Below are 22,110 nucleotides of genomic sequence, written 5' to 3'. Positions count from 1 at the left end.
TAGTCACATAGCATCCTCAGCCAAGAGCAGAGAGAGCATGAAGCGGCCTTGCACATGCTCAGCCAGCTCTCTTCTTCATCAATCCAGGGCCCAGCCAATGAAACATGATGTCCACATCCAGGATGGCTTGTCCCTTATGAATTAACCCAAACAGGAAAACAGGCATGCACACCCATGAGCACCGGCTTGACAGTTCCTCACTGAGATTCTCTTCATGGGTGATTCGAGATTTTTGTCAAGCTGACATTTAAAACCAGCTATCATGGAATCTGTCTCATATGCCACAAAATCGCCCTGGAGTTCTAATTCCTCAGTGATGTCAACCCTCTCATTTGCATTTAGTCCTACATTGTCTTGAGATGTGTTTTTTGATTGAGAGTTGCTATCTCACAACCTGCCTGAGAAAGAAAATCATCCTTCCTCCACTCAACAAATACATGCCCTCAAGCTCTTGAAAAAATGATAGCGTTTAAAATGACAAATCCAATGTGCACATGTTAAATAAGTGATCTTTATTATACATTAATTTGTTTCTTTCTGTAAAGCAACTTAAGAGTTCAAATTTCTTGTTCTTTACAATTACACAGATGGGAATCTTCAAATTTTAATTAACAATTAAGTTGATCAGTTTAAAAATTTGGGAGAATACATTTGCATATAATTGCTCTCCATATCCTTATGTAAAATCTAAAGCCTGTCTACACAAACATAAAAAAGCCATTCACGCCAGCCTTAGTTACAAGTGCACATTTATTTGAATGTGGTGAGCATATTCTCTTATTGCCAAGAAAGTCAGCTCTGTTCCTTAACTGTTACAATAACCACAATTTAGGAGATTCTATGGTAACATCAATATGTTCTGTGCATCTCTAATTAGACCAGCATGGCCCGCCTGTCACAGGGACTGATAGGAAGTATCTGTATTTCATCTGCCCCAGGCTTTCCGAGATTCTGTTTGTTTTTAAGTGCTACGCTTCCATCCAGTTGTATCGTTAAGAGGCTGCAAACACAGTCCTGTCCTTGACTGCTGTGTTCTGGATGCTCAGACTTCTTCCTGAGCATCATGGAAACTGCACTCTGTCCCAGACAGAAGCCTTGCTCGCAGCTCTAGCACATTCTGGTTCTCTCATCAGACCTGGGAGAGATGTCTGCCATGAACCTGGTCACCAGAAATTTTTAGTGACAGCCTCTTGTTATCGTCAGTGCTTGATTCTCCAGCAGCCAATGCAAACCTACAGGTGGCGTGCCCTGAATAATGAATGCCACACCATGTCACAGCACATAAGAAGGCCGACACAGCAAGCAACTGAGCCTGCTGTAGGAAACGCAGATCAAAACCCAGACAAAGCGAATTTCTCTCCTTTCCCCTTCACTTGCCATGATCTCAATGAAGGAACAATGATGTCTTGAACCAAATCCCTAAGTGTCCAGATCTTTTAACCCTGCCTTATCTGCTGAAGTTAATAATTCAAAATGAATGCTCAGAATGCTTATGGAAGAAAGTACTTATAGGATAATGCCAACTGTCAATATATGTGTGGGTTTTAAACACTCAGGGATGACATGCCTTTTAAAATCATATTCAATGTCAGTTGATAATATGGCCACTCTGCCCTAATAACATAAAATGGTTCTTTAAAGTTAGTCTTGATAAAAATGTTTACATGTTAGACTTTTTTAAATACTGTGGGACATTTAAAGTTTTATTGTACTTAATACTATGATTATTACCATGAGCTCTTGGGGACAAACTAGAAAGGAAAGGTTATGGTTTAACAGTGAAGTATCTGTTATCAAGTTGATAAGAAGTGGAGCATGCTGGTTAGTTTTTATTGTCAACTTGACATAAGTATCCAGGGAGAGAGAACCTCAATTCAAGAACGTCCCATGTCCAGCCGGCCTGTGGCAATGTCTGTGAAAGATTCCTGATTAATGTCTGGTAAGTAGAGTGTGGGCAGCACCATTCCTAGGCAGAGCAGGGGCTGCTGGAGTTGTAAAGAAGGCTGTCTGGGCAAGCTAGAAAGCAAGCCAGTAAATACTGGTTTCTGCTTTATCCTGCCCTGTCTGTAGTCTTGAGGGTGAAGCTGAAATAAACCCTTCTGTCAGTTAAACAAAATCAAATGAGGCTGCACTGTGGACAGTGATGAGGCACCTGACAAGTTACTAGTCATCTTTGAGGTGCAGGCATATCATGTGCTGCAAAGACCTCATCGCTCCAGTCCCTACTGCAGCTGGGTGCTACCTCAGAGCGGCATCAGTCAACTCAGCATAACATTGGTAAGGACTCAGTTTCAGTGACCGGCAGAGACGGCCAGAATCTACCCCATCCAGTCAGTGGAGTTCACTTCACTTCTCAAGAGTTCTTCTCACTCAACAACAGGAACTTCAGCTTGTACTGGTTGGAAGAGGAAGGAAAAGAGGTGGGAGGGCACCATCGCATCCTGTTCAGTTTTCCATGACTCTGCTGGTAAAGATATTTCCATAAATTCTCGAGAGAGCAAGAAACAAAGCTCCAGCCTTGATCGGAAGACATCACAATGTGGTTCCTTTCTATCTGCCTCCACTTATTTCATCTCCAAGACAGTACCTACCCCCTTTGTGAGGTCCACTCTTGCCTCGAGAAGGATATGCATTGACTCTTTCTAAATAATGGCCTCTGCATAGTATTTCCCAGGGATGAGTGCATTACGTAGCACAAGAAAGGACGAGAAGACCTTCAGGAAGCAGTCATAGAACTGAGAGACAGAGAGCTGAATCAATGTTGTTAGACCCTCAAGTCATGACCACCGAAGGTGCAGAAAAGGAAGCACCTCTCTTTGCTGCCCCCTCATAAAGGGGCACCACCAACACCCACACCAATGCACAGACCTTAGTAAATTTATTTATCTGTCTTAGTTGCTTTATTTAGACAGTCTTAGTTGCTTTTCTCATAGCTATGACCAAATGCCTGAAAATATGAAACTTAAGAGAGGAAGAAATTTTTTTGGCTCCTGGTTTGAGAGAGTACCGTACACCATGGGAGCAGAGGTAGGACAGAATTTATGGCACTAGGAAGAAGTGTTTGGGGCTACTCCAAAATTCAATTCACAAATATTTAGACAAATCAAAGGGTTTTACCATCTAGTGGTATAGTTTTCATGAGCATAATTCATGAGGTACTTTATCCACATGTTACATTTTCAGCCTGTGACAGGCACTTGTGAAATGATTAACCCATACTGCGGAGTTATAGAATATTAAGTGACAGCAAGACATAAAAGTAACGAGAGACGAGAGTGAGGCGAGCTGTTCCCTAAGAGACACATTTTTATACAGGTAATCAATTTATCAGGACACTCGACAAATTCAAGCAAGAGACTTTCAAAAGTTAATTTAAAACCAATTGGAGGATACACATCAAGCAAGGCTCTGAGGAATTTATATATTATTAATGGTGCCTCCCTCAACTGTGAAGGTCTAATAAACAGTCTATAGATCCAGGAGATACAGAAACAACGCACCAAGAGTGAAATGAGCAGAGAGCAGCACTCAAGCACGCCACTGGCCACAAAGGAGCTGTGCGGCATCACTCTCTGGGGTATTTACAAAATGGCCTCCACCAGGATCCTGGCCCCAAATTCTTCTGAGCTGGCACACTGGGGTGGACTCTACTTTGTGTCAAACAGGCTTGGACTTTGCATCAATCCTGGTGTGCCTCACACTCACTCCATCCCACAGAAAAGACTGTGAAAATAGTTTCACTACCTCTGCATGGTCCGTGTTATTTCTGAGGGTCCCAAGCCCACCCCCTGTACTTTATGAGACCAATTCTGGCTCGGAAGATCTGCTTGGGGAATTTGGCTCAGTGGGTAAGTACTTTCCATGTGAGCATGTGCCTCTAAGTTAGACTCCCGAGGAGTCACATTAAAAAAAAAAAAGACTACTGTGAGAGGTGCTTTCTCAACATGCTAGGGCCACTGCGCACAAGAACACACAGAGGCTGTGGTATGCACACAATCCAACAAGCCCATCGTACTCGCTGAGATATTAAAAGGAGCACATGAGGTTGGAGTGGATCTGACCAAAACACGTAATATACATGCATTTGGTTTGGTGGCACATGCTTGTGACCCCAGAATGGAGGGGGGGGGCAGAAATCGTTGGAACCTGAGCCTCCCTGGTGAGCCAGCCTACCTGCTCTGTGAGTTCCAGATCAGGCAGAGACCTCATCTCAAAATCAAACAAAACAAAAATGGTCAGGGCCTGAGGATCTGACCCTCAAATTGTCCAAGGTTGTCTCCCGCCTCCCATATGTGGGCAGGGACGCACATACGCACAAACACACTTCTAGCCTTCTGTACTCTCCCTGGCTGTCAATACTCAGCTACCCTCTTCTGGGACACCGATCGGCTACGAGATTTAAAAGTTCAGTGCTTGTGAGGTTTAAATGGTTTTAACCCCTTTAAATGTGGAAAGATGTTAAATCCCATTATCTCTGTAGCCACGGCAGATGTTAAAATTCAGCTTGGCCTTTTTTTTAGCTCTAGGTCTAAGGATTACAGAGTTACAAAGATACAAATGCTTTTCTCAAGTTCTGTAAAGAGCTGTCCCCAACCAGGTGACCTACAGGAAATAAAGCCAGGCAGTTTTCCAGCTGGAGGCCACTGATCAGAGAGCCTAAACGGACAGATATGTATGTTAAGCTTCAAACCACCAGGAAAACAGGTAATTGCTTCCTCAACTCCATAGGAAGCCAGTGATTTGGTGGTTTGATGTGGGAGGAGAGTGAAAGATTTTAGACATGTGTCAGGAAGTATCTAAGAATAAGAAAACCGAAAATGTTGTCAGGGACCCAAAGAATCTCAGCGGGACAGAGCGGGTGAATGTAATGACTCCGAAGCCATCTTGCTCCTACTGGAAAACAGTTGCCATGGATACCCTCCTAGGTAACCCTCTCAGGTCTTACCTCTTGGGTCCTCACATTTATGTATCCATAGTGAGTTCGAAGAGGCTGCCTGAATGTGTAGGACAAAGGGATCCATCTGTTTTCAGGTTGTCCAAAGCAGTTGAGTAGCAAAGGGAAAGTCACGTCATTGACAAGGCGCATGGCTAGCAGCAAGAGGCACAGGGCTATGAAGCTCACCACAAACACAGACTTCTTCTGCAAAACAGTGGGGAAGAAAAGAAAGGAGAATGAATGAGCTCCAACCGGTGGCAGTCACAGGGGTAGGGGCGGGGTGGGTTTCCCTTTCTTTCTCTCTCAGAAAAAATCAAAGGAGTCAGTCTTTTAGGAAATTTCAGCTGGAGCATGGGGGAAGCCGTCCCCAGCGAGCAGGCGGGCTTTGTGTGCCAGCTGCTGAGAGCAGGCAGAGAGCCCTGTCTTCCACTCTTCTAACCTGGCCCCCTCTTCCTTACCTACTGTCTCTTCACACCCCTTCTCAGTTGAAAAACCCAAATCAGACATTTCCAACCACAGGAGACCTTTCCTGCTTCCTCAGCCTCTCCCCACACCCTCCCCTCTCCTCCCACCTGCCAGCCCTGTCCTCCTGGGCATCTTCACTGCACTCTGCTCAGTGTAATTATAGCAGTTCTATTTCTACCACATGTTTCTCAGTTCCCAAAGCCCAGGGCTGTGCTTGCTGTGTGACTCTCTGTACCTAGGCTCTCTGCGTAGCACCACACCTTAAGTCATACAGACACTTAGCAAACGCTTGAGGGGAATGACTGTCTCACATCATGGCTGACCCAGCTTCATTCCCACCTCACACTTCTGTGCCTGTTTCTCGCAGCTTCTGTCAACACAAGACTTCACCTATGCACACATTGTAGACTGGAAACACTAAGCACCAGAAAAGGGAAGATCGAACAGCAAATAGCCTAAGAACATTCCCTTGAATGCCCCTTGTAGAAAGAAAGCTGCAGCGACTGCAGCAACTGGTGAGAAAGAGGGGTCTGTACTTGAGATGGAGCTTGATAAAATGCATGTTTGGATGGGCAGAGACGTGTGATCAGGTCTCTTGGATAGAAGAAGCTGGCACAGAAACAAGAAAACATGGGTTATTCAAGGGACCCAACCAGTCTCTCTTACCGTACAGAGGAGAACAGAGAGCAGCAAGCACAAGCGATGACTACGGTGGGCCACCGCAAGCACCACTCTATGATGTGTGTCTGAGAGATGGTGAAAAGCCAAAGCAGACTTTTCGTTGCTCAGCTGTTGGCTTTTTCGTGAAAGCTGTCACGATCCAACATCAGTGTTTATAGTACTCAGGGCAGGGGGAATAAGGTAGTTAAAAATGAACAGGAGGCTAGCCCATGTGTCAAAGATGGAGGTCTTGTAAACAGAGGGTGGAAACTGGGGCAGTGGGCACACGTAGTGGCTTATGAGCCTCAATTTGGGCCAAAATCTATTAGATAGAACCTTAGTGGCAGACACAAAACTCAGAGGTGACCTTGAGCCTAGAGAGCTGCAGTCCTCTAGGGAATCCTTGGGAAGTCAGCATGGTCACAAGGACTCACCCAGGGGAGCCAGATGATAAACCCTCAGCTCTCTAGGTGCTTGCTTTCCAGGGACCAGAAGTTCGGCAATCATGGAATCCAGAGGAAACCAGGCTAGAGCAGGAACAGAGAACACACAGCAGGCAGACCTTCGGCAAAGCTGCTGTGACTTGCAGCAGCTAGTATAACTTGTACTAACATGGTAAAAGAGACCTGCCTGCTGGAAATGGGCTTGAACCTGAGCCATCTTCAAGCATAAGGAAAATCCGAGCTTAGGAGAATGAGTGGCTTCCACCATCATCACTGCTGGATCTGGGGCTCTGACTTCTTGGTGTAATTAGCTCCAGAATTTCTCAAGGAAAGAAACCTCTGAGCAGAGAGCTGCTAGAGCCTGGCTCACAGCTCAAGCCCAGGCGCAGACACCCAGACGTCACAGGCACTTCCTAAAGTCTTTATTCCTGCTCAGCTCCGTAATTTGTAAAACCCACATTCCCCCGTCTAGCCAGCCTAATTTTCTAATCACTCGAGAGTCCCCTGAGCTCTGCCTCCTCAGAACCCCTTATCTCCCCACTAACCACCGCAGCCTTACCTCATTTAACCTTTTAATCATGAAGAAACATTTTAATTTGCTCTTCTGTGGAATCATTATGTCCACAACCCTGCAAGGTGTCAAGGTAACAGAGTAAATGAGGTGATGGATCTTACGAGTTTAAAGGGGCATGGACCAGAAGAGACGCTAAATAAAAGCAAAGAGGCCAGTCACCATTAAGCAAGCAGGTAAGAACACTTTTCTTTCTCTGCCACCATCCAGGCCAGCAGCTGCTCTGAAGGAGACCAGATGTGATCTGTGCCCTGATCTGTTCCTGAGCCCAGCTCTGCTCTCTGCTTCTCTTAGCTGCTGAACTTGCGTGGCTGGGGGTCTGGGGACAAAGGCATACAGGGCCCTTCCGAATCCACCGCTCACAACAACAACACATATATAATGCACACAGGAGACAACATATAAATCAACCACTTTTGAGAGAAACTTCAAAACAGAATGAAGTCACAGTGGAAAAAGCCTGTGCCCTTGGAATCCATGTCTATGTCCTGGGACTATCAAAGGAAAGCTGTAACGAGCAAGGAGTGGGGGGCTACTGCATGGAAAGCGGGCACCTCCCCTCTGTACTGTACCCAGAACTGTGTTCACAGAGGCCAAGGGTATTCTTTTCATAGCTCAGACCTCCAGCCCACTGCTGGCATGCTGCAGTGACTGGATTCCTTCCTTCTCTGTCTAATGCATTGCTGCTCTTGTTTGGCATAAAGGAACCTCATAGTGCTGACATAAAGCATCCCAAAACTTCACTAGAGAAGGCATAACTTTAAGCTCTGCCTTGGCAAGGACAAGACCTGACACAAATGTGTTCTCCAGTGGTCACTTCTGCCACACCATAGCCAGCAAAGACCACGGCTGAGGCACTCCAGTGCACACACAGCTACACAAAGTGACCATATATGTGAACTGAGCACCAATACACAGGACCCACATGGATGTAGCCATATCCTGGAATTCACAGCCCATGTAGACGAGGAAAGATACTGGGAAAGAAAATGAAGTCAAATAGGCAGAACAGGTTTTGTGACTCCAAAGAGTCACAACTTAGTGCAGCTGACAGGAAAAGGGGAGGATGAAATGTCATGTGTCAAAGGTTACGGGAGGCTGCACGGATGAGTGAGGAGCCCAGAGAAAAGGGGTCTGAGCTTACAGGAGGGACATCATTCAAATAAGATCCCCAAGGATGAGGGGGAGTGAGCAGCACTAAGGTGGAAGGGCATTCCAGCCAGAGGGAAGAGCAACAGCATGGGCCACTGTTCTGTCAGAAACCTTCAAGACATTTGATTTAAAGGCTGCTATGTACACCATGAGAAGTAGATTGTGCTAAACAGATCATAAAATAATTTACTCCACATTTGCCATGTTATAACCACCATACTGAGAGAATCCACACAACTCAGAGAACTTCAGTTTCCCACGCAGCAGAGTCGCAGAAGCAGTAGGAACAACTTTAAGATAAAACAACCACAAATTAGATGTGAGGAAACAAGAGTGAGTACTCGTCAGTTGATGGTGTAAAAGGCTTGATTCCACACGTTTCACACTACACAGAACACGCAAAGCATGGTCAGGGGTATGAAGACAAAACTCAGAGCACAGTCGAGGCACCAGTGAACACTCTAAAAGTGGAAGATAAGATTGGGGTGTAACTGCCAGTTGTTAAATTCTTTTGCGTGTGCACATGCGTGTAGTGGTGTGTATGTGTGCAATCACATGGAAAACAAAGGTCACATGAGACATCTTAGCAGATCGCTCTCCACACAATGGCTTTTATTAATTATTTTTTTATTATACTTTATTCACTTTGTATTCCCCCTGTAGCTCCCTCCCTCCTCTCCTCCCAATCCCACCCTCCCTCCCTCTTCCCCACCTCTGTCCCTCCCCCAGTCCATTGATAAGGGAGGTCCTCCTCCCCTTCCCTCTGATCCTAGTCTATCAGGTCTCATCAGGAGTAGCTGCACTGTCTTCCTCTGTGGCTTGGTAAGGCTGCTCAAAGAGCAGGCCAATCAGTTCCTGTCAGAGACAGTCCCTGTTCCTATTACTGGAGAACCCTCTTGGACACTGAACTGCCATAGGCTACCTCTGTGCAGGGGTTCCAGGTCATCTCCATGAGTGGTCCTTGGCTGGAGTATCAGTCTCAGAAAAGACCCCTGTGCCCAGACTTTTTGGAACTGTTGCTCTCCTTGTGGAGCTCCTGTCCTTTCCAGGTCTTACTATTTCCCACTGGTTTCATAAGATTCCCTGCACTCTGCCCAAAATTTGGCCACCAGTCTCAGCATCTGCCTCGATACCCTGCAGGTAGAACTTTTCAGAGGCCCTCTGTGGTAGGCTCCTGTCCTGTTCCCTGTTTTCTCCCTCCTCCAATGTCCATCCTCTTTGCCTTTCTGAATGGGGATTGAGCGTCTTAGCCAGAGTCCTCCTTCTTGATTAACTTCTTAGGCATATATACAAAAGATGATCAAGTATACAACAAGGACATTTGCTCAACCATGTTTGTAGCAGCTTTATTTGTAATAGCCAGAAGCTGCAAACAGCCCAGATGCCCCTCAGTTGAGGAATGGATACAGAAATTGTGGTACATCTATACAATGGAATATTACTCAGCAATAAAAAAAACAAGGAAATCATGAAATTTGCAGGTAAATGGTGGGAACTGGAAAAGATCATCCTGAGTGAGGTATCCCAGAAGCAGAAAGACACACAGGGTATATACTCACTCATAAGCGGATATTAGACATATAATATAGGATAAACATACTAAAATCTGTACACAGTTTTGAGACGAGATCCTTCCTGAATGCAGAGCTTAGCGCCTTGCCAGCCAGAAGCCCCAGAGGGCTCCTGTCTCTGCTGTCTCACCTTAGTCTCAGTATGAGAGGTTCACACCTTCCTTGCTTTTCACATGGGTTCTGGGGACCAGACTTGGGTGCTCACACCTGTAGCAAGAGCCTTACTGACAGACCCAACTCCTAACCACTGGCTTCTTGATGGCTATCAGCTAGTGGGCAAGCACTCATCAGGCCGTGTGGAGTGCATGATAAAGACTGGAGAAATCTTTCTCCAGTATCCCGAGCATCTGCAAATCCCTGAATCACTAAATCCTTACCAGCTCAAGAAGGATGCCACTGTGCCCAAGCAGATCTGATGAACTGCTTCAGGGGACACTTATTCTGGCTTTGTTCTTTATCTGGGGAAAGTCTGAAGGGGCCATTAGCAGCATTTAGAACTTAACCTTCTCTGTACTGCAAAAATCTACATCAGAACATGTGACACTCCAGTTCTCACTCTCTATCAGGCTTTATAGTGGAATGACTATTTCAAAGTAGACCCCACAGAGAGTTCACAATGGGGGAAGAATACAGTGCCAGAGGTGTGCGCCTACTGAACTAAGTGGTTTTGTTTCAAGACAGGGTTTCACTGCGTAGCCCTGGCTGTCCTGGACTGACTTTTGTAGCCCAGGCTGGCCTCGAACTCACAAAGATCCACCTGCCTCTTCCTCCCTGAGTGCTGGGATTGCAGCTGTGTGCCACCGTGCTTAGCTTAAGTGATTTGTTTATCCTTCCTATCCCAGAATTAATCATTCCCCATGCAATACAAACGTTATTAACCTAGTCAGCTGCTAAGTGTTTTTCAGATCCACTTCTTCGTAGATGATAACCTGAGAAAATGTGTGTTTTTTCTATTTAAATAATACTACACAGTGATTCAAAGTAGTTGCACAGCATGATGAGTGTTAATTTTTCTTTGTACACTGTCATTTACCAAATAATACACTTGAAATGCAATGACAATTGGATTATTTGTGAGTGTTCAGACACCTCACAGCCTGGTTAGTCCCCACCAAGTGCTTCTTCATGATCACATCAAATATCGATTCTTCTCTCAGGTTGAAACATGTCACCAATGTGGCTCAATCTTGTACCACTGTCCATACCCAGACCCGCTTCTCGATGCTATAATAAAGCTTCCGGCCATTTGCAGGCAGATAACTTAGCAAAGCTCAGAGTGTAGGAGTGAAACCTTCGGTTACTCTATCTGCTGAGTCAACAGTCTGTTTAACTCCCACTTACTAATTGTCACTGACCACTGTGGGTGGGGGCGGGGAATGTCACTTGGTTTCCGTTGGGTAGGGATCAAGAAAGTGGAAATAAAAAGGTGGAATGTCCTGGTGAGACTTGATGCTCAACAAACTCCAAACCATAAAACAGGCAGAGCTGTCTCAAGGGCAGCCTGAGGCTGTGTGGCTGCTGATGGAATCACTGGCATTATCAATAAGAGAGCAGTGCAGGTCAGACAAGATCAGCACAGGGAAATTAACAGGGAGTGGGAATCTAGAAAGTGATGTAGAATGCTTGATGTGGCAGAGACTCAGCCGGAGGAGAGGTCCACGCGTACACTGCTCGTGTTGCAAACATGCCCCTGAGCTTGATCTGCACACACACAGAAAGTTAAGTAGGGACATATGCTTTATAATCCATCCAAGACCTAGTGAGACTGAGACAGGATGATCCCTGAAGCTCACACATACAACCAAAGCAGCACCTCAGGTCCCAGTGATAGAACCAGGCTCAGAAAGAAGGAAGAATGGGTGCTGGGGAGATGTCTCAGTTGGTAAGGCATGCCAGGCAAGCATGGAGGCTTGAGTTCAGAACCCCAGAACCTGGAGGGAAAGCTGGACATAGTGGCATGAGCCTGTAACCCCAACTAAGGGGCTGGGAACAGGGTAGAGACAGTATTATCAATAGAACACACTGGCTGATGAGATCTGGGTTCAGTGAGATCCAGTCTCAAAAATGAGATGAAAGCTACAGAGGAAGACACCAGATGTTGACCTTTATACACATACAAGAGCACAAACATAAACCACACATAAATGCGCACACACACACACACACACACACACACACGAGCCTATGCATGTGTACACACTCACACAGATGGCAATATGGTAGTAGCTCCAGAGGGAGGACACCCAAAGTTGATCTTTGGCCTTCACATGCAGGTGTGCACACACACCCCCCCATACACACATGAACCTACACCTATGTGAGTATGCATACATAACCATACCTACAAAACTTCGAATTATCTTTTATTTATGCACATTTGTGCATAAATGCACACACTGAGTTGAGTGTGTGCAGGAGCCATTCGCAGAGGCCGCAGTGGGTGACAGGTTCCCTGGAACTGAAGTTATGGGCAGTTGTGAGCCTCCATGGGGTGCTGGGGATCAAATGTGGATCCTCTGCAGTGGCAGAGGCAGAGTGCTCTTACCCACTGAGCTGTCTCTCCAGCTCCCACAAAAGCAATTACAAAATGTTTTGAGAACGGCTTTCAGGATGGTGGAAGGGCAGGAGCTGGAGTCAGAAAGGCCACGAGTAAGCGTTTCACATATCACACTAAGGAGTCTGCAGAGGAACTCAGAACACACAGGGGCCTAAACATGAGACAGACATGGTCAGGTCATATGGCTGATGGATGGGAAGAGAAAGGCAAGCAAGAGCAAGGATGGGCTGCTTCCACTAATGGACGTTAAGTTTCCCATGAAAAGCAGCAACAGACCATCCTTTCTTCACCCACAGGGCATTGAAGTCCAGACAAAGGATAAACACAGGACTGAGTCCCACCATCTTAACAGCAGACACCTAATGAGTGTTATAGTTGCTCGTGCAATCTGTTTCCCTATAAAGGCTTAAGGCTGAGTGACCCACCCAGAGTCACAGATGAAGAGAATGGTAAACACAGGAATTGAGATTTTATTGTGATGTCAAAGCCTAAGTTCAGTGTGTGACCTAACCATGTCTTTAACATTAGTCTTAGTCGGTGTTCTATTGCTGTGAAGAGACACCACAGCCAAGGCAATGCTTAGGAAAAAAAAGCACTTAATTGGAGCTGGCTTGCAGTTTTCAGGGTTTAGTCCATTATCAGCACGGCAGGAAGCATGCATGCAGGCAGGTATGGTAGCTAGAGTATAAGGCTCTGAAGGCGGCAGGAAGAGAGAGCCACTGGGCTTGGTTTGGGCTTTTGAAAACTAAAGGCCACCCTCAGTGACATACTTCCTCCAACAAGGCCACACCTTCTAAGCCCTCTCAATTAGTACCTCCCCCTAACGACCAAGCATTCACATATGAGCCCAAGGGGGCCACTACTATTCAGACCACCGAACAATGCATGTCTACAGGAACGCTCTCAGAGAACCACTTCAGAAACGTCGAAAGCTGGTACTGGTTCTAGGCAGGTTTTGAAACACAGTGTGTCAACAAACCAAATATCTAATTCATATGGAAAATTAAGAGACTGACACGAAGCATAGTAATTATACTTACTTTGAAATCAGTAATTGTGAAGAAATTTAATTCATTTCCCCCTAAGTCTGGCTTTATTCCCAGCATTAGAAATGACAGCTACAATGGAGCCTTGGGTAGCAGGGAGGAAAAACAAAGTAATCCTCTTGCAGTCCTACCAGACACTGGGCGCCCTTTGTTTTACTGTGGGCACGCATAGGCTCCATGTGATGGGATGGGCCTGGCTCTTCCCATCAGCTCCATAATCCCATGAGTCCTTTACTTATTTAGGGCTCTGCTAGAAGGCAAACTGGTGGTTACGAACAAATAAAATATACTTAAGCACATGAATGGATAATGAAAATGTGGTAAATATACAGACCAGCCTTTTATTCAGCCATAAAGAAAAACAAAATTATGAAATTTGCAGAAAAATAAGTGGAACTGGAAATATTACATCACACGGAATAACCAGCTCAGAAAGATAAACATCGTATATTCTCTCTCATATGCAGAGCTCGGCTTCTAAAGATTAGATGTGTGGTCTCTGGGGCAGTGAGTGTGGGTATAAGCAGGGAAACTAGAAAGGGTCTGAGACACAGGGGAAGAGGCTCCAGGGAGTGCAGGCAAGGGAGGAGAGAAGACATGAGGATGGAAAGGGATTCTGTAGCCATTAAGGGACAAGAGGGAGGGGTAGGAAGAAGAAGATGGGAAGCCCCTCAACCAAACCAATCTCCATGACAGTGTCCAGTGAAAATCTGTTACTTCACAACTCAACTAAAACAAAGAGGGTGGGGGCGGGCCAAGAGAAACAACACATTCATTCAGCCCAGTAATCCCCCTTTAGAATTTGGGGCGCTTGTCAGATTTCACTCTCAGGCGTGGATTTAGTCAGTAAGAATTACAAATACAGAAGGCAAAACCAAGGGCCAGAGAGAGTTCAAGGGCACCACCACGATTAACTGCTCCATCTAGAAAGCAAGCCCTAGAGGAGAGAAACACAAGGCCACAGCTGTCTCAGGAAGTCTGGTTTGGTCTGGTTTCCCTCTCATCCTGAGCATCCTGAGGAGTTGAAGGCACTGTGAGCTGTGTGTGCCTCTGATGGCAGGCGCTCACACAGAACCTTCCAACCCTGTGCTTGAACCACAGCGAGACATAGCCACCAGCTATTAATACACCTGCACATTTCCCTTTATTTCCTGTCCCTTTGGGGGAAAACGTCTTTAGTTATTTTTAACAATTCTTTGAGAGTTTTGTGCACATGCACAATGTATTTTTACCATGTCTACCCTCTGCTCTAACTCTTCTGGAAGCCCCTACAAACTCCTCCCAGCTTGATAGCCTCTTCTTTTTCTTTATAACCCTCAGAATACAACTGAGGCTGCAGGCACATGACATAGACCCACCCACTGGAGCACAGACAAATGGTGTGAGCCACATCCCTTAAAAAACCCACTGTCCATCTCTGGAAAGCCTTCAACTACCCATAGCTCTCAGCCACCAGTAGGCAGTATGAGCCCCTCCCAAATTAAAGTCAGAATGTTGACCGGCTTGGTCTTGTATAGATCTTGTTTAGGATGGCACAGTGTCTGTGAGTTTGCAAAGCCCCTGTCGTGTCTACAAGACCCTATTTTATGTATCCCAAGGTGCCTCAAACTCACTGCACAGCTGAGGACAGCCCTAAATTCCTGTTGATGCTTCTGCCTCCATTTCCTGAGTGATAAAATTACAGGCATAGAGCTCTATACTCAGTCCAATGAGGTGCTAGGACTTGAGCCCAGGGCTTCCTGCTCTGTAGGCAAGTGCTCTACTAAATTAGCTACATCCCAAGCAAAAGAGAGCTCAGGCTAGTTTTGAACTCATTATCTTCCTGCTTCTTCATCGTCAGCATTTCCCTACTAGCGTGTGTCAGCATGGTGCACACGTTGAGTATGAGAAAGAAGACTGTGAAGAGCAAATGCTTGAACCGTGGCTGGGCAGAGAGTCACAGAGATTTAGCCAGAGGGGTGAGTTTCATGAACTCTTGCACACAAGGAAGAATATTCCTCAACCCCAGAGGAAGCCCCTCATTGTGTATCCCTGGCACTGAGTGAGGGAATTGGCGCTACCTGACCAGGGACAAGGAAGACAATTAGGCATTCAGTCCAGGCGCTCTGCTTGCTTCTCAGGCACCCTGCCATCTGCATTTGTCTTCCAGAAGCATCTGCTCATTTTTTACCACAAGAAATGACTGTCGCCGTGGGTCCAATTCTTACTTTCAATATAGTCGGAGCAAAGCAGTAGAGCACAAGCACAAATTCCAGTGGGCCAAGTATCATTAGGGCATCAGTCCTTTCCAGAATCATCAAAATAATCCAAAACCTTGTGTGCTGAATAATGATGCCATCGCCAGTGGGATCTCATCTCTTCTGAACCCACAGAAACTTACACTGTGCAGAATTTGTCTTTTCAAGCACATTCTCATACACTGCTTCACATGACTCTCCGAGGTCCAGAAGGAAGGAAGGACCGATGCTTCAGTCTTTTTTCCCTGCCCTGTCCCTCTCCCTTCCCTGTCCTCCATGTTTCCAGTCTTGCTACCTGGATCTCACAGCCCTGCTCGCATCATTCTACCCTCCTACTTCCCATCATCCCCATGACCTCAAGTTCAGACATGACTCAGTTCAGACGCTGTCTCCACTGTTAGCACCCCCTGATCACCCCTAGGCTTCTCTGTAGGAATGAGGGTGAGGTGGGATGGGTCTGAGGCGGAGGGAAATATCTTCCTTTAACTCTGCCATTGAGCTTTCACTACGGGCGTGAATGAACTCAGAACAGCGAATGCCTCACACATCAGCACCGCACAGTGCCTCCAACAGTATAAAGCATCTGAGAAGAAAAATGAAGGAATGAAGGAGAGAAGGGAGGAACTACTGTTTTCTCAACAGACAGTTAAATTATCTGAAAATACTCACATTAAATTATGAGGGGAGATGGATTTTTCCCTCAAGAGGGAAAACTCACAAATAGTTTTTTTCCTCTTCTTCCTCAGCTAGAGCTTGCTGTGTGGGCTCAGTGGGAGTCTTGTGGGAAGCAGGGAGCATTGCTGAACAAAAAGTGAAATGAAAACAGCTCCTGTGCACTATGTTGAACTTGTTACTGGCAGACTGCTTAGAGCAGTGTCCTGTATGTGGCTCTCACTAAAGGGGTCACAGGAATTTATGCTTTTCAAACATCAGCTCTGGGGGAAGCATGTGAAGGTAAAATGTTCTCCCACATGGGGAACAACAGCTGGGGAACAACAGCCAACAGCCAAGTGCACCGTCACAAAAAGGGCAGTTGTCCAACTCTCTGAGGAGGGGACGGTGCATTTTGCCCTGCACCCAGAGAGCACTGGGCAACACAGCTAGGGCTTTTCAGGATGAGCACGATTTTTAGAGGGAACCCAACTACATAACTCGGGATGGTCGATTTATGTTACAGAGCCACATAGCCTTGGTCACCTTGCTCAGGCTCCTTGTGCCTGTTTTGCCACCTGAAATTGGACCAAATAAGAGTACTTATCCAACATGATTAGTTAAAGGTTTAAATGAGGGGCTATCAACAAAGAGCCTTTGGAATAGTCCCTAGCAACAAGAAAGTGGTAATCAAAGGCAGGCTTTTGTTATACCGTGGTTTCATAAGACTCCTTCCAGCCATTAATCACACTGTAAGAAAGAAAAGCTGTGATGCAGAGAGAGGCGAGCCCCCCACAACTGTGACACACAAGGCAGCCTCTCCCTCAGAGATGAAACTGTTCAGAAGTACATCTGTCTTCTATCTTTTGGAAAGACCAAAGAGAAGAAGAGAAAACATAATCCTTCCTGTAGCTATGACCAATAAACACTCTCCTGAAGGCTCTGGCATAATTTCAATGACCAAGGCTTTGCAAATGGCCCAGGTGAACACTCGTCACACTGCCTATCACCCCATCTGCTCTGAAAGAATTTAACTTTGCTCCCAGCTGATACACTGCAAAGCGGTATTGAATATTAAACCACAGATACTGAAAACGGGAACTACCTTGAAAGTCAATGAGATATGGCAGCAGCATTGCTGTAGCTGCATTCCCCGCCACCACAATATTCCAGAGAAGCAGGGATGGTAGCCGAGCTACTTTAAATATGCTTCACCCCACACCCAGGGAAGACACACGACAGCCTGGTGGGGAAAGGAAGACAGGGACAAGACTCTGGAACTCATAACGTAAACCAGCCTTTGGTAATTTGAGAATTTCCCTCATGTTGATCTAGAATCGCCCAGAAGGTGACTCAATGGGCATGTCTGTGAGGGCATGAAGAGAGGTGGAAAGAGTCATGTGACTTTGCGCAGCATCATCCCATGAGCTGGGGTGCCAGACTGAATGAACACGAGGTAAGGTGCGCACAGCCTTCACAGGCCTGCGCTTCCTGGCCAGGGTGCACCATGACCTTCTGCCTCATGCTCCTGCCGAGTCTTCCCCACCATGTCAGAATGGACCCTCTGACTGTAAGCCAAAACAAACCCTTTCTTCAGTATACTGCTTTGGTCAGATGTTCTGTCACAGGAACAAGAAAAGCAACCAATACAGTATATGAAAACAACAGCCAAGAAATCCCCTTCCCCCTTTAAACATGGCATGCAGGTACATATCACATAGCCCTGTGTATAGAGATAAGCTTTGGCACCTCCCAGCATCCCTGGAGAATGTGCATCCCCCTCTTACAGGCCTAAGTGACCGTGGCGGAGTGACACATACATATCAGATAGCTTTTCACCAAAACACCAGCATGGTGTAGCTGAGCATGGGTCCCATGGTAATAATGCGTACCACTGTTCTAAAAAGAATTGGCTTCTAAGTAGGACATTCGCTCATCTGTTGTGGATTTAACACTGCACTGGCAGAAAGCTGAACTGTTGTGCAACTGAAAGCACATTAGTGTGCTGCTTGTGGAGTGTCTGCGAAGGCAGAAAGATGTCCACTGCTCAGCAAGAGTCTACCAAACAAGGACCGCCATCAGCCAGGGCTCAACAATTTATATCACCATCAGAACAGCCCACATGCTATTTACCAACCATGGTTCTCATTGCTAGCTGGGCGTCCAAGGGCAACTCAGCAGTCCAAATTCCTACCCTGTCCATTCTCCCTCTGAGTAGCTGCCCTGATCCCTGCCTAAGAGTTTAAACATCGGCTCTAAGTATTCACTCCATGATCTGGGACATCTGAACTCTATTTGAATCGGGATCCTTGTTTGTAAAAATCAAGGTGGTATTACAAAAATTCAACAAGGGAACACAGAGAGGGTCAGAGTTGACACACAGAACATGGCAAGCAGTTCACCTAACCTTCCTTCAATCCACACTCAGCTCCCACAAGAGCTGGGCCTCGTGGGCATCTGCTTTCCCTTCCTGTCTTTCTCTCTTGGGAAAGTTGCTCCTTACTGTTCAGGACAGAAACGACTGACTATCGACCCACCATTATCATCGCCAAATTCAGCCAACTACACCATAGCTTTCCTCTCCTCTTTCTTCTCAGACAGATGCCACCAATCAACCACAGCACTACTCTCCCAAATCAAGATACAGATTCAGAATCCTTTCAACACAAGAGTCCAGGCAGGAGTGACCACAGTCAGTTTACCACTTAGTGCTGAATAGGTGATGGCTTAAGGCCAGACACTGTACCTTATAACATCTTACACAACCTGTGAGCACAGGGCCTCTCTAGACCTCGGTTTCTTCCTTTAAATAGTTACTTTTGCAGCATCTGGTGCCTCCAGGGCTGGCGTTACTAACAAGGACAGACTGAAGCCCAGCGCTGCACAGGGCTTCCCTCTGGGGCCAGGCCAGGGCTTACTGCAGAGTTAGGCTTGCCTACAAACACAGTCACTGAAGCTGCTGACTACACAGCTGAACAGAAAGGGGGTGAGAATCTGTGGTCTTCCACATTGGCTGGGAGTAACCGCCACTCACCGAAGCCTATCTGATGGCAGCTATTTGGCACCTACTGAGAAAGGGTTTGAGTTAAGAGACACTTTGCGCGCTTAACCCTTGGATGAGAACAAACATCGATGCATCCTCTACCTGGTTGTACAGTACAGGTTCTCATCTACAGACAGAAGGAGATGTGTTAACACACAAAGCCAATCATCTGCCACAGCCAGGGTTTGGGGGCTCTACAGAGCTGGCTTGCCAGAAACGTGTAATTTTATAAGAATTGATGCTACAGAAGAAAGAGGGCCTGGGAACATTCACTGCTCACTGATGCATCCTTTTAAAATAAGGAGAAAATCTCTTTTCAGATCGTATACAGGACTGCATAAAGATAAAAATCTCTCGATTATTTTGGCAATTTCATAAGCCAAATATTCAGATTTATAAAGTACACATCATCATGAAAATACACATGAAGCTGCTTCCCAGGGAAGAATGGCAAACAGCTGTGAAGAAATGATGACCATTTCTCCTCACTTAGAAAAACAGACTCAGAAGACGACAGCAAAGCTGTGCTAGATCTTTCTCCCTGTGTGTGTTCGTGTGTGTGTGTGCACATACACTCGTGTTTGCGTAGCTGTTCGCATTTTGATAAATTCTTCAGCTCCAGTGTCTAAGCCTCGATACCAAGCCCAATCTTGGTGGAGCTGAGTCCTTCTAAACACACCTTGACAACTTCTAAGAGGTGACTAGGAGCCAGCCCAGGCTGGGCTGCCCACCTCTCCTCACTGCTGCGGAGCCCTGCCACCAGCGCCTCCCCACCCCTGAGGGGGACCCAGCCAGAGCTCTGTGTACACAGCCTCACAAACACACACTGATTAGGAGCATGTTTGCAGACCTGCGTGTGAGCTGCATGCAGCGTGCGTCCACACTACCCACAGCCTCCCTCTGGCACCAGAGAAGAGAAGCCACCTGCATACCCTGTGTCTCCCCAGTGCCCAGGCACTAATCCCCACATTGCTATTAGACAACACCCATCTCGTGATTCCTTAGAAACATCCTTCCCCACACTCGTTAGGTAATTTTCCCAAAGCACTAAGTTGGCCCATATTCTTAACATATTTTGACATTTTTGTGCGTTTTATTTTTAGGTGATATTCTGCAAATCAGGTTTTGCTCCTGTTTTGACAAAGCCTTTTTCTCCCTGAGTAAAACAGACGAGGAGTTCAGCAAGACAGGGCACCTTTTATCTGCACAAAAATCTGCCTTTCAGCAGAGCAGACAATGGCAGCAAACCAGAGGCAAATGCACACAGCGCTTCCCAGATATGAGAGGCTCAGCTCTATCCCGTGGGATGAGCACGCGGCAAGACAGTTTATTCCCGTGTGACATGGCGAGCAGGTCCTGAATACTTCTGAATGTATCATTTTTATTGCCTTTTACATTGAATTACTGTGAGAGAAAGACTTTTGTGAGGTCTCAAAATCAAAATAGTTTAAGAGCATTTAGACTCTACCTCCAGGACATAAAGCAAAGCTTAAGAAAACAAACCATTCCACTGAGGGACCCAGTGGACCTCTCCCTGCTGAGAGGGGCCGCCACAGGAAGCCAGAGCTCATCAAATATGTATGCCAACTTTCAAGGAGAGCCTGCGGTGCTCCATCTGTGGTTCAGGGACTCTCTATTCACCCCCGGGGGCTCGGTCTTATCGCCTGGACCTCTCTTGCTCCTCTTGGGGTTTAGCTTCAGACACCACCTAATGAAATGGTCCACTAGAAGTAAATCACACCTCCCACCAAGTCTAAGGCTTCTCGTTGGATATATAACCATTTCTTGGAATCCTAGGGCAAAAGATTTTGATGGCCCCGTCGTTTGGTGTAAAAGGAATGTGACAAATCATGATATACCATCTCAAGGCCTTCAACCCTCAGCCTGCCACTTTCTCTCAGGTGAGAGGTGGGTCTCCATGTGGCACAGCACAGAGTCTGACAGAAGAGCCACTGTGTGGCTGACTCCCGCATCAGCCTGTCTTCCCAAATGGACGCTTCTCCAGCCACAGAAGGTCTGCTCTGCTTCCTGCCTGTGGCTGGGACCTCCATTGCTATGGTGTGGCCGCTTCTAATCAGACATGCGGGGACCAGAAAGCTTTCAGATTTGGGAGAGCTTTTCTTTTTATTAGGTACAAAGACCGTTCTCCCTCCCCAGCTGAAAACTGAAATCCAGTAATCTGAAATCATAAATGCTCCTTGAATTTGAAATTTTAAGCATCATGCTGCTGCTGAAAATTTTGTACATTTCAGAGCAGTTGCACTGAAAATTCTTAGAAAATACTCCACCTTGGAGTTCATAGATTTCATTTTCATTTTCTACACCGAAGTCTGTTTCATAAGGATTATTTATTTAAATTCATTCATTCATCATTCATCCATTCATTCCAGTTTATCTGGGGGTAGGATCTTTCTCTGGGCTCCAAGCTGACCTAGAACTCACGACAAAGTCCACAGTGACCTGATGTACACATGAATCTTCTGCCTCAGCTTCTTGAATGCTCAAACTTTCTTTAGACTTAAAGCTTCACTTCTTTTAAAATAACTGTGGGCTTACACCACGCCATCAGCTGATACTAACTGCACCCTTCCTGTGTGTCCGTACCGACACTCAGCCCTTTGCACGTGTACTGAGGCATCTGATTCCTACCAGAGTCACCCAAAGGGCTGTCTTTGCAGTGTTGTTGTTCAAGATTGAATTGTCCTACATTTGGTCACATCTGTCTAGCCCTACAAACTGACATGTCTAAATAAGGCTTCGAGGAAGAAGACTGTACCT

At 46.2% G+C, this 22,110-nt stretch overlaps 1 protein-coding gene across 9 annotated transcripts in view; it reads right to left on the bottom strand.

Annotated features, from left to right (window-relative positions):
* St6galnac3 (ST6 N-acetylgalactosaminide alpha-2,6-sialyltransferase 3) overlaps window positions 1-22,110 on the bottom strand; it is a 478,904-nt gene that overhangs the window by 285,779 nt on the left and 171,015 nt on the right. For 8 of the 9 annotated variants that reach the window (XM_060392473.1, XM_060392470.1, XM_060392472.1 and 5 more), the window contains one exon: window positions 4,946-5,140. The exons of the other annotated variant lie outside the window; for it this stretch is intronic. In XM_060392473.1, the coding sequence (XP_060248456.1) occupies window positions 4,946-5,140 (195 nt within the window). The remainder of the gene's footprint in view (window positions 1-4,945; window positions 5,141-22,110) is intronic. 9 annotated transcript variants of the gene reach the window in all.

This window comes from Meriones unguiculatus, chromosome 10, assembly GCF_030254825.1.
Source record: "Meriones unguiculatus strain TT.TT164.6M chromosome 10, Bangor_MerUng_6.1, whole genome shotgun sequence".
Classification (NCBI taxonomy): domain Eukaryota; kingdom Metazoa; phylum Chordata; class Mammalia; order Rodentia; family Muridae; genus Meriones; species Meriones unguiculatus.
Note: the sequence above shows the minus strand (reverse complement) of the source record. Positions and strands in the feature narration are given on the sequence as shown.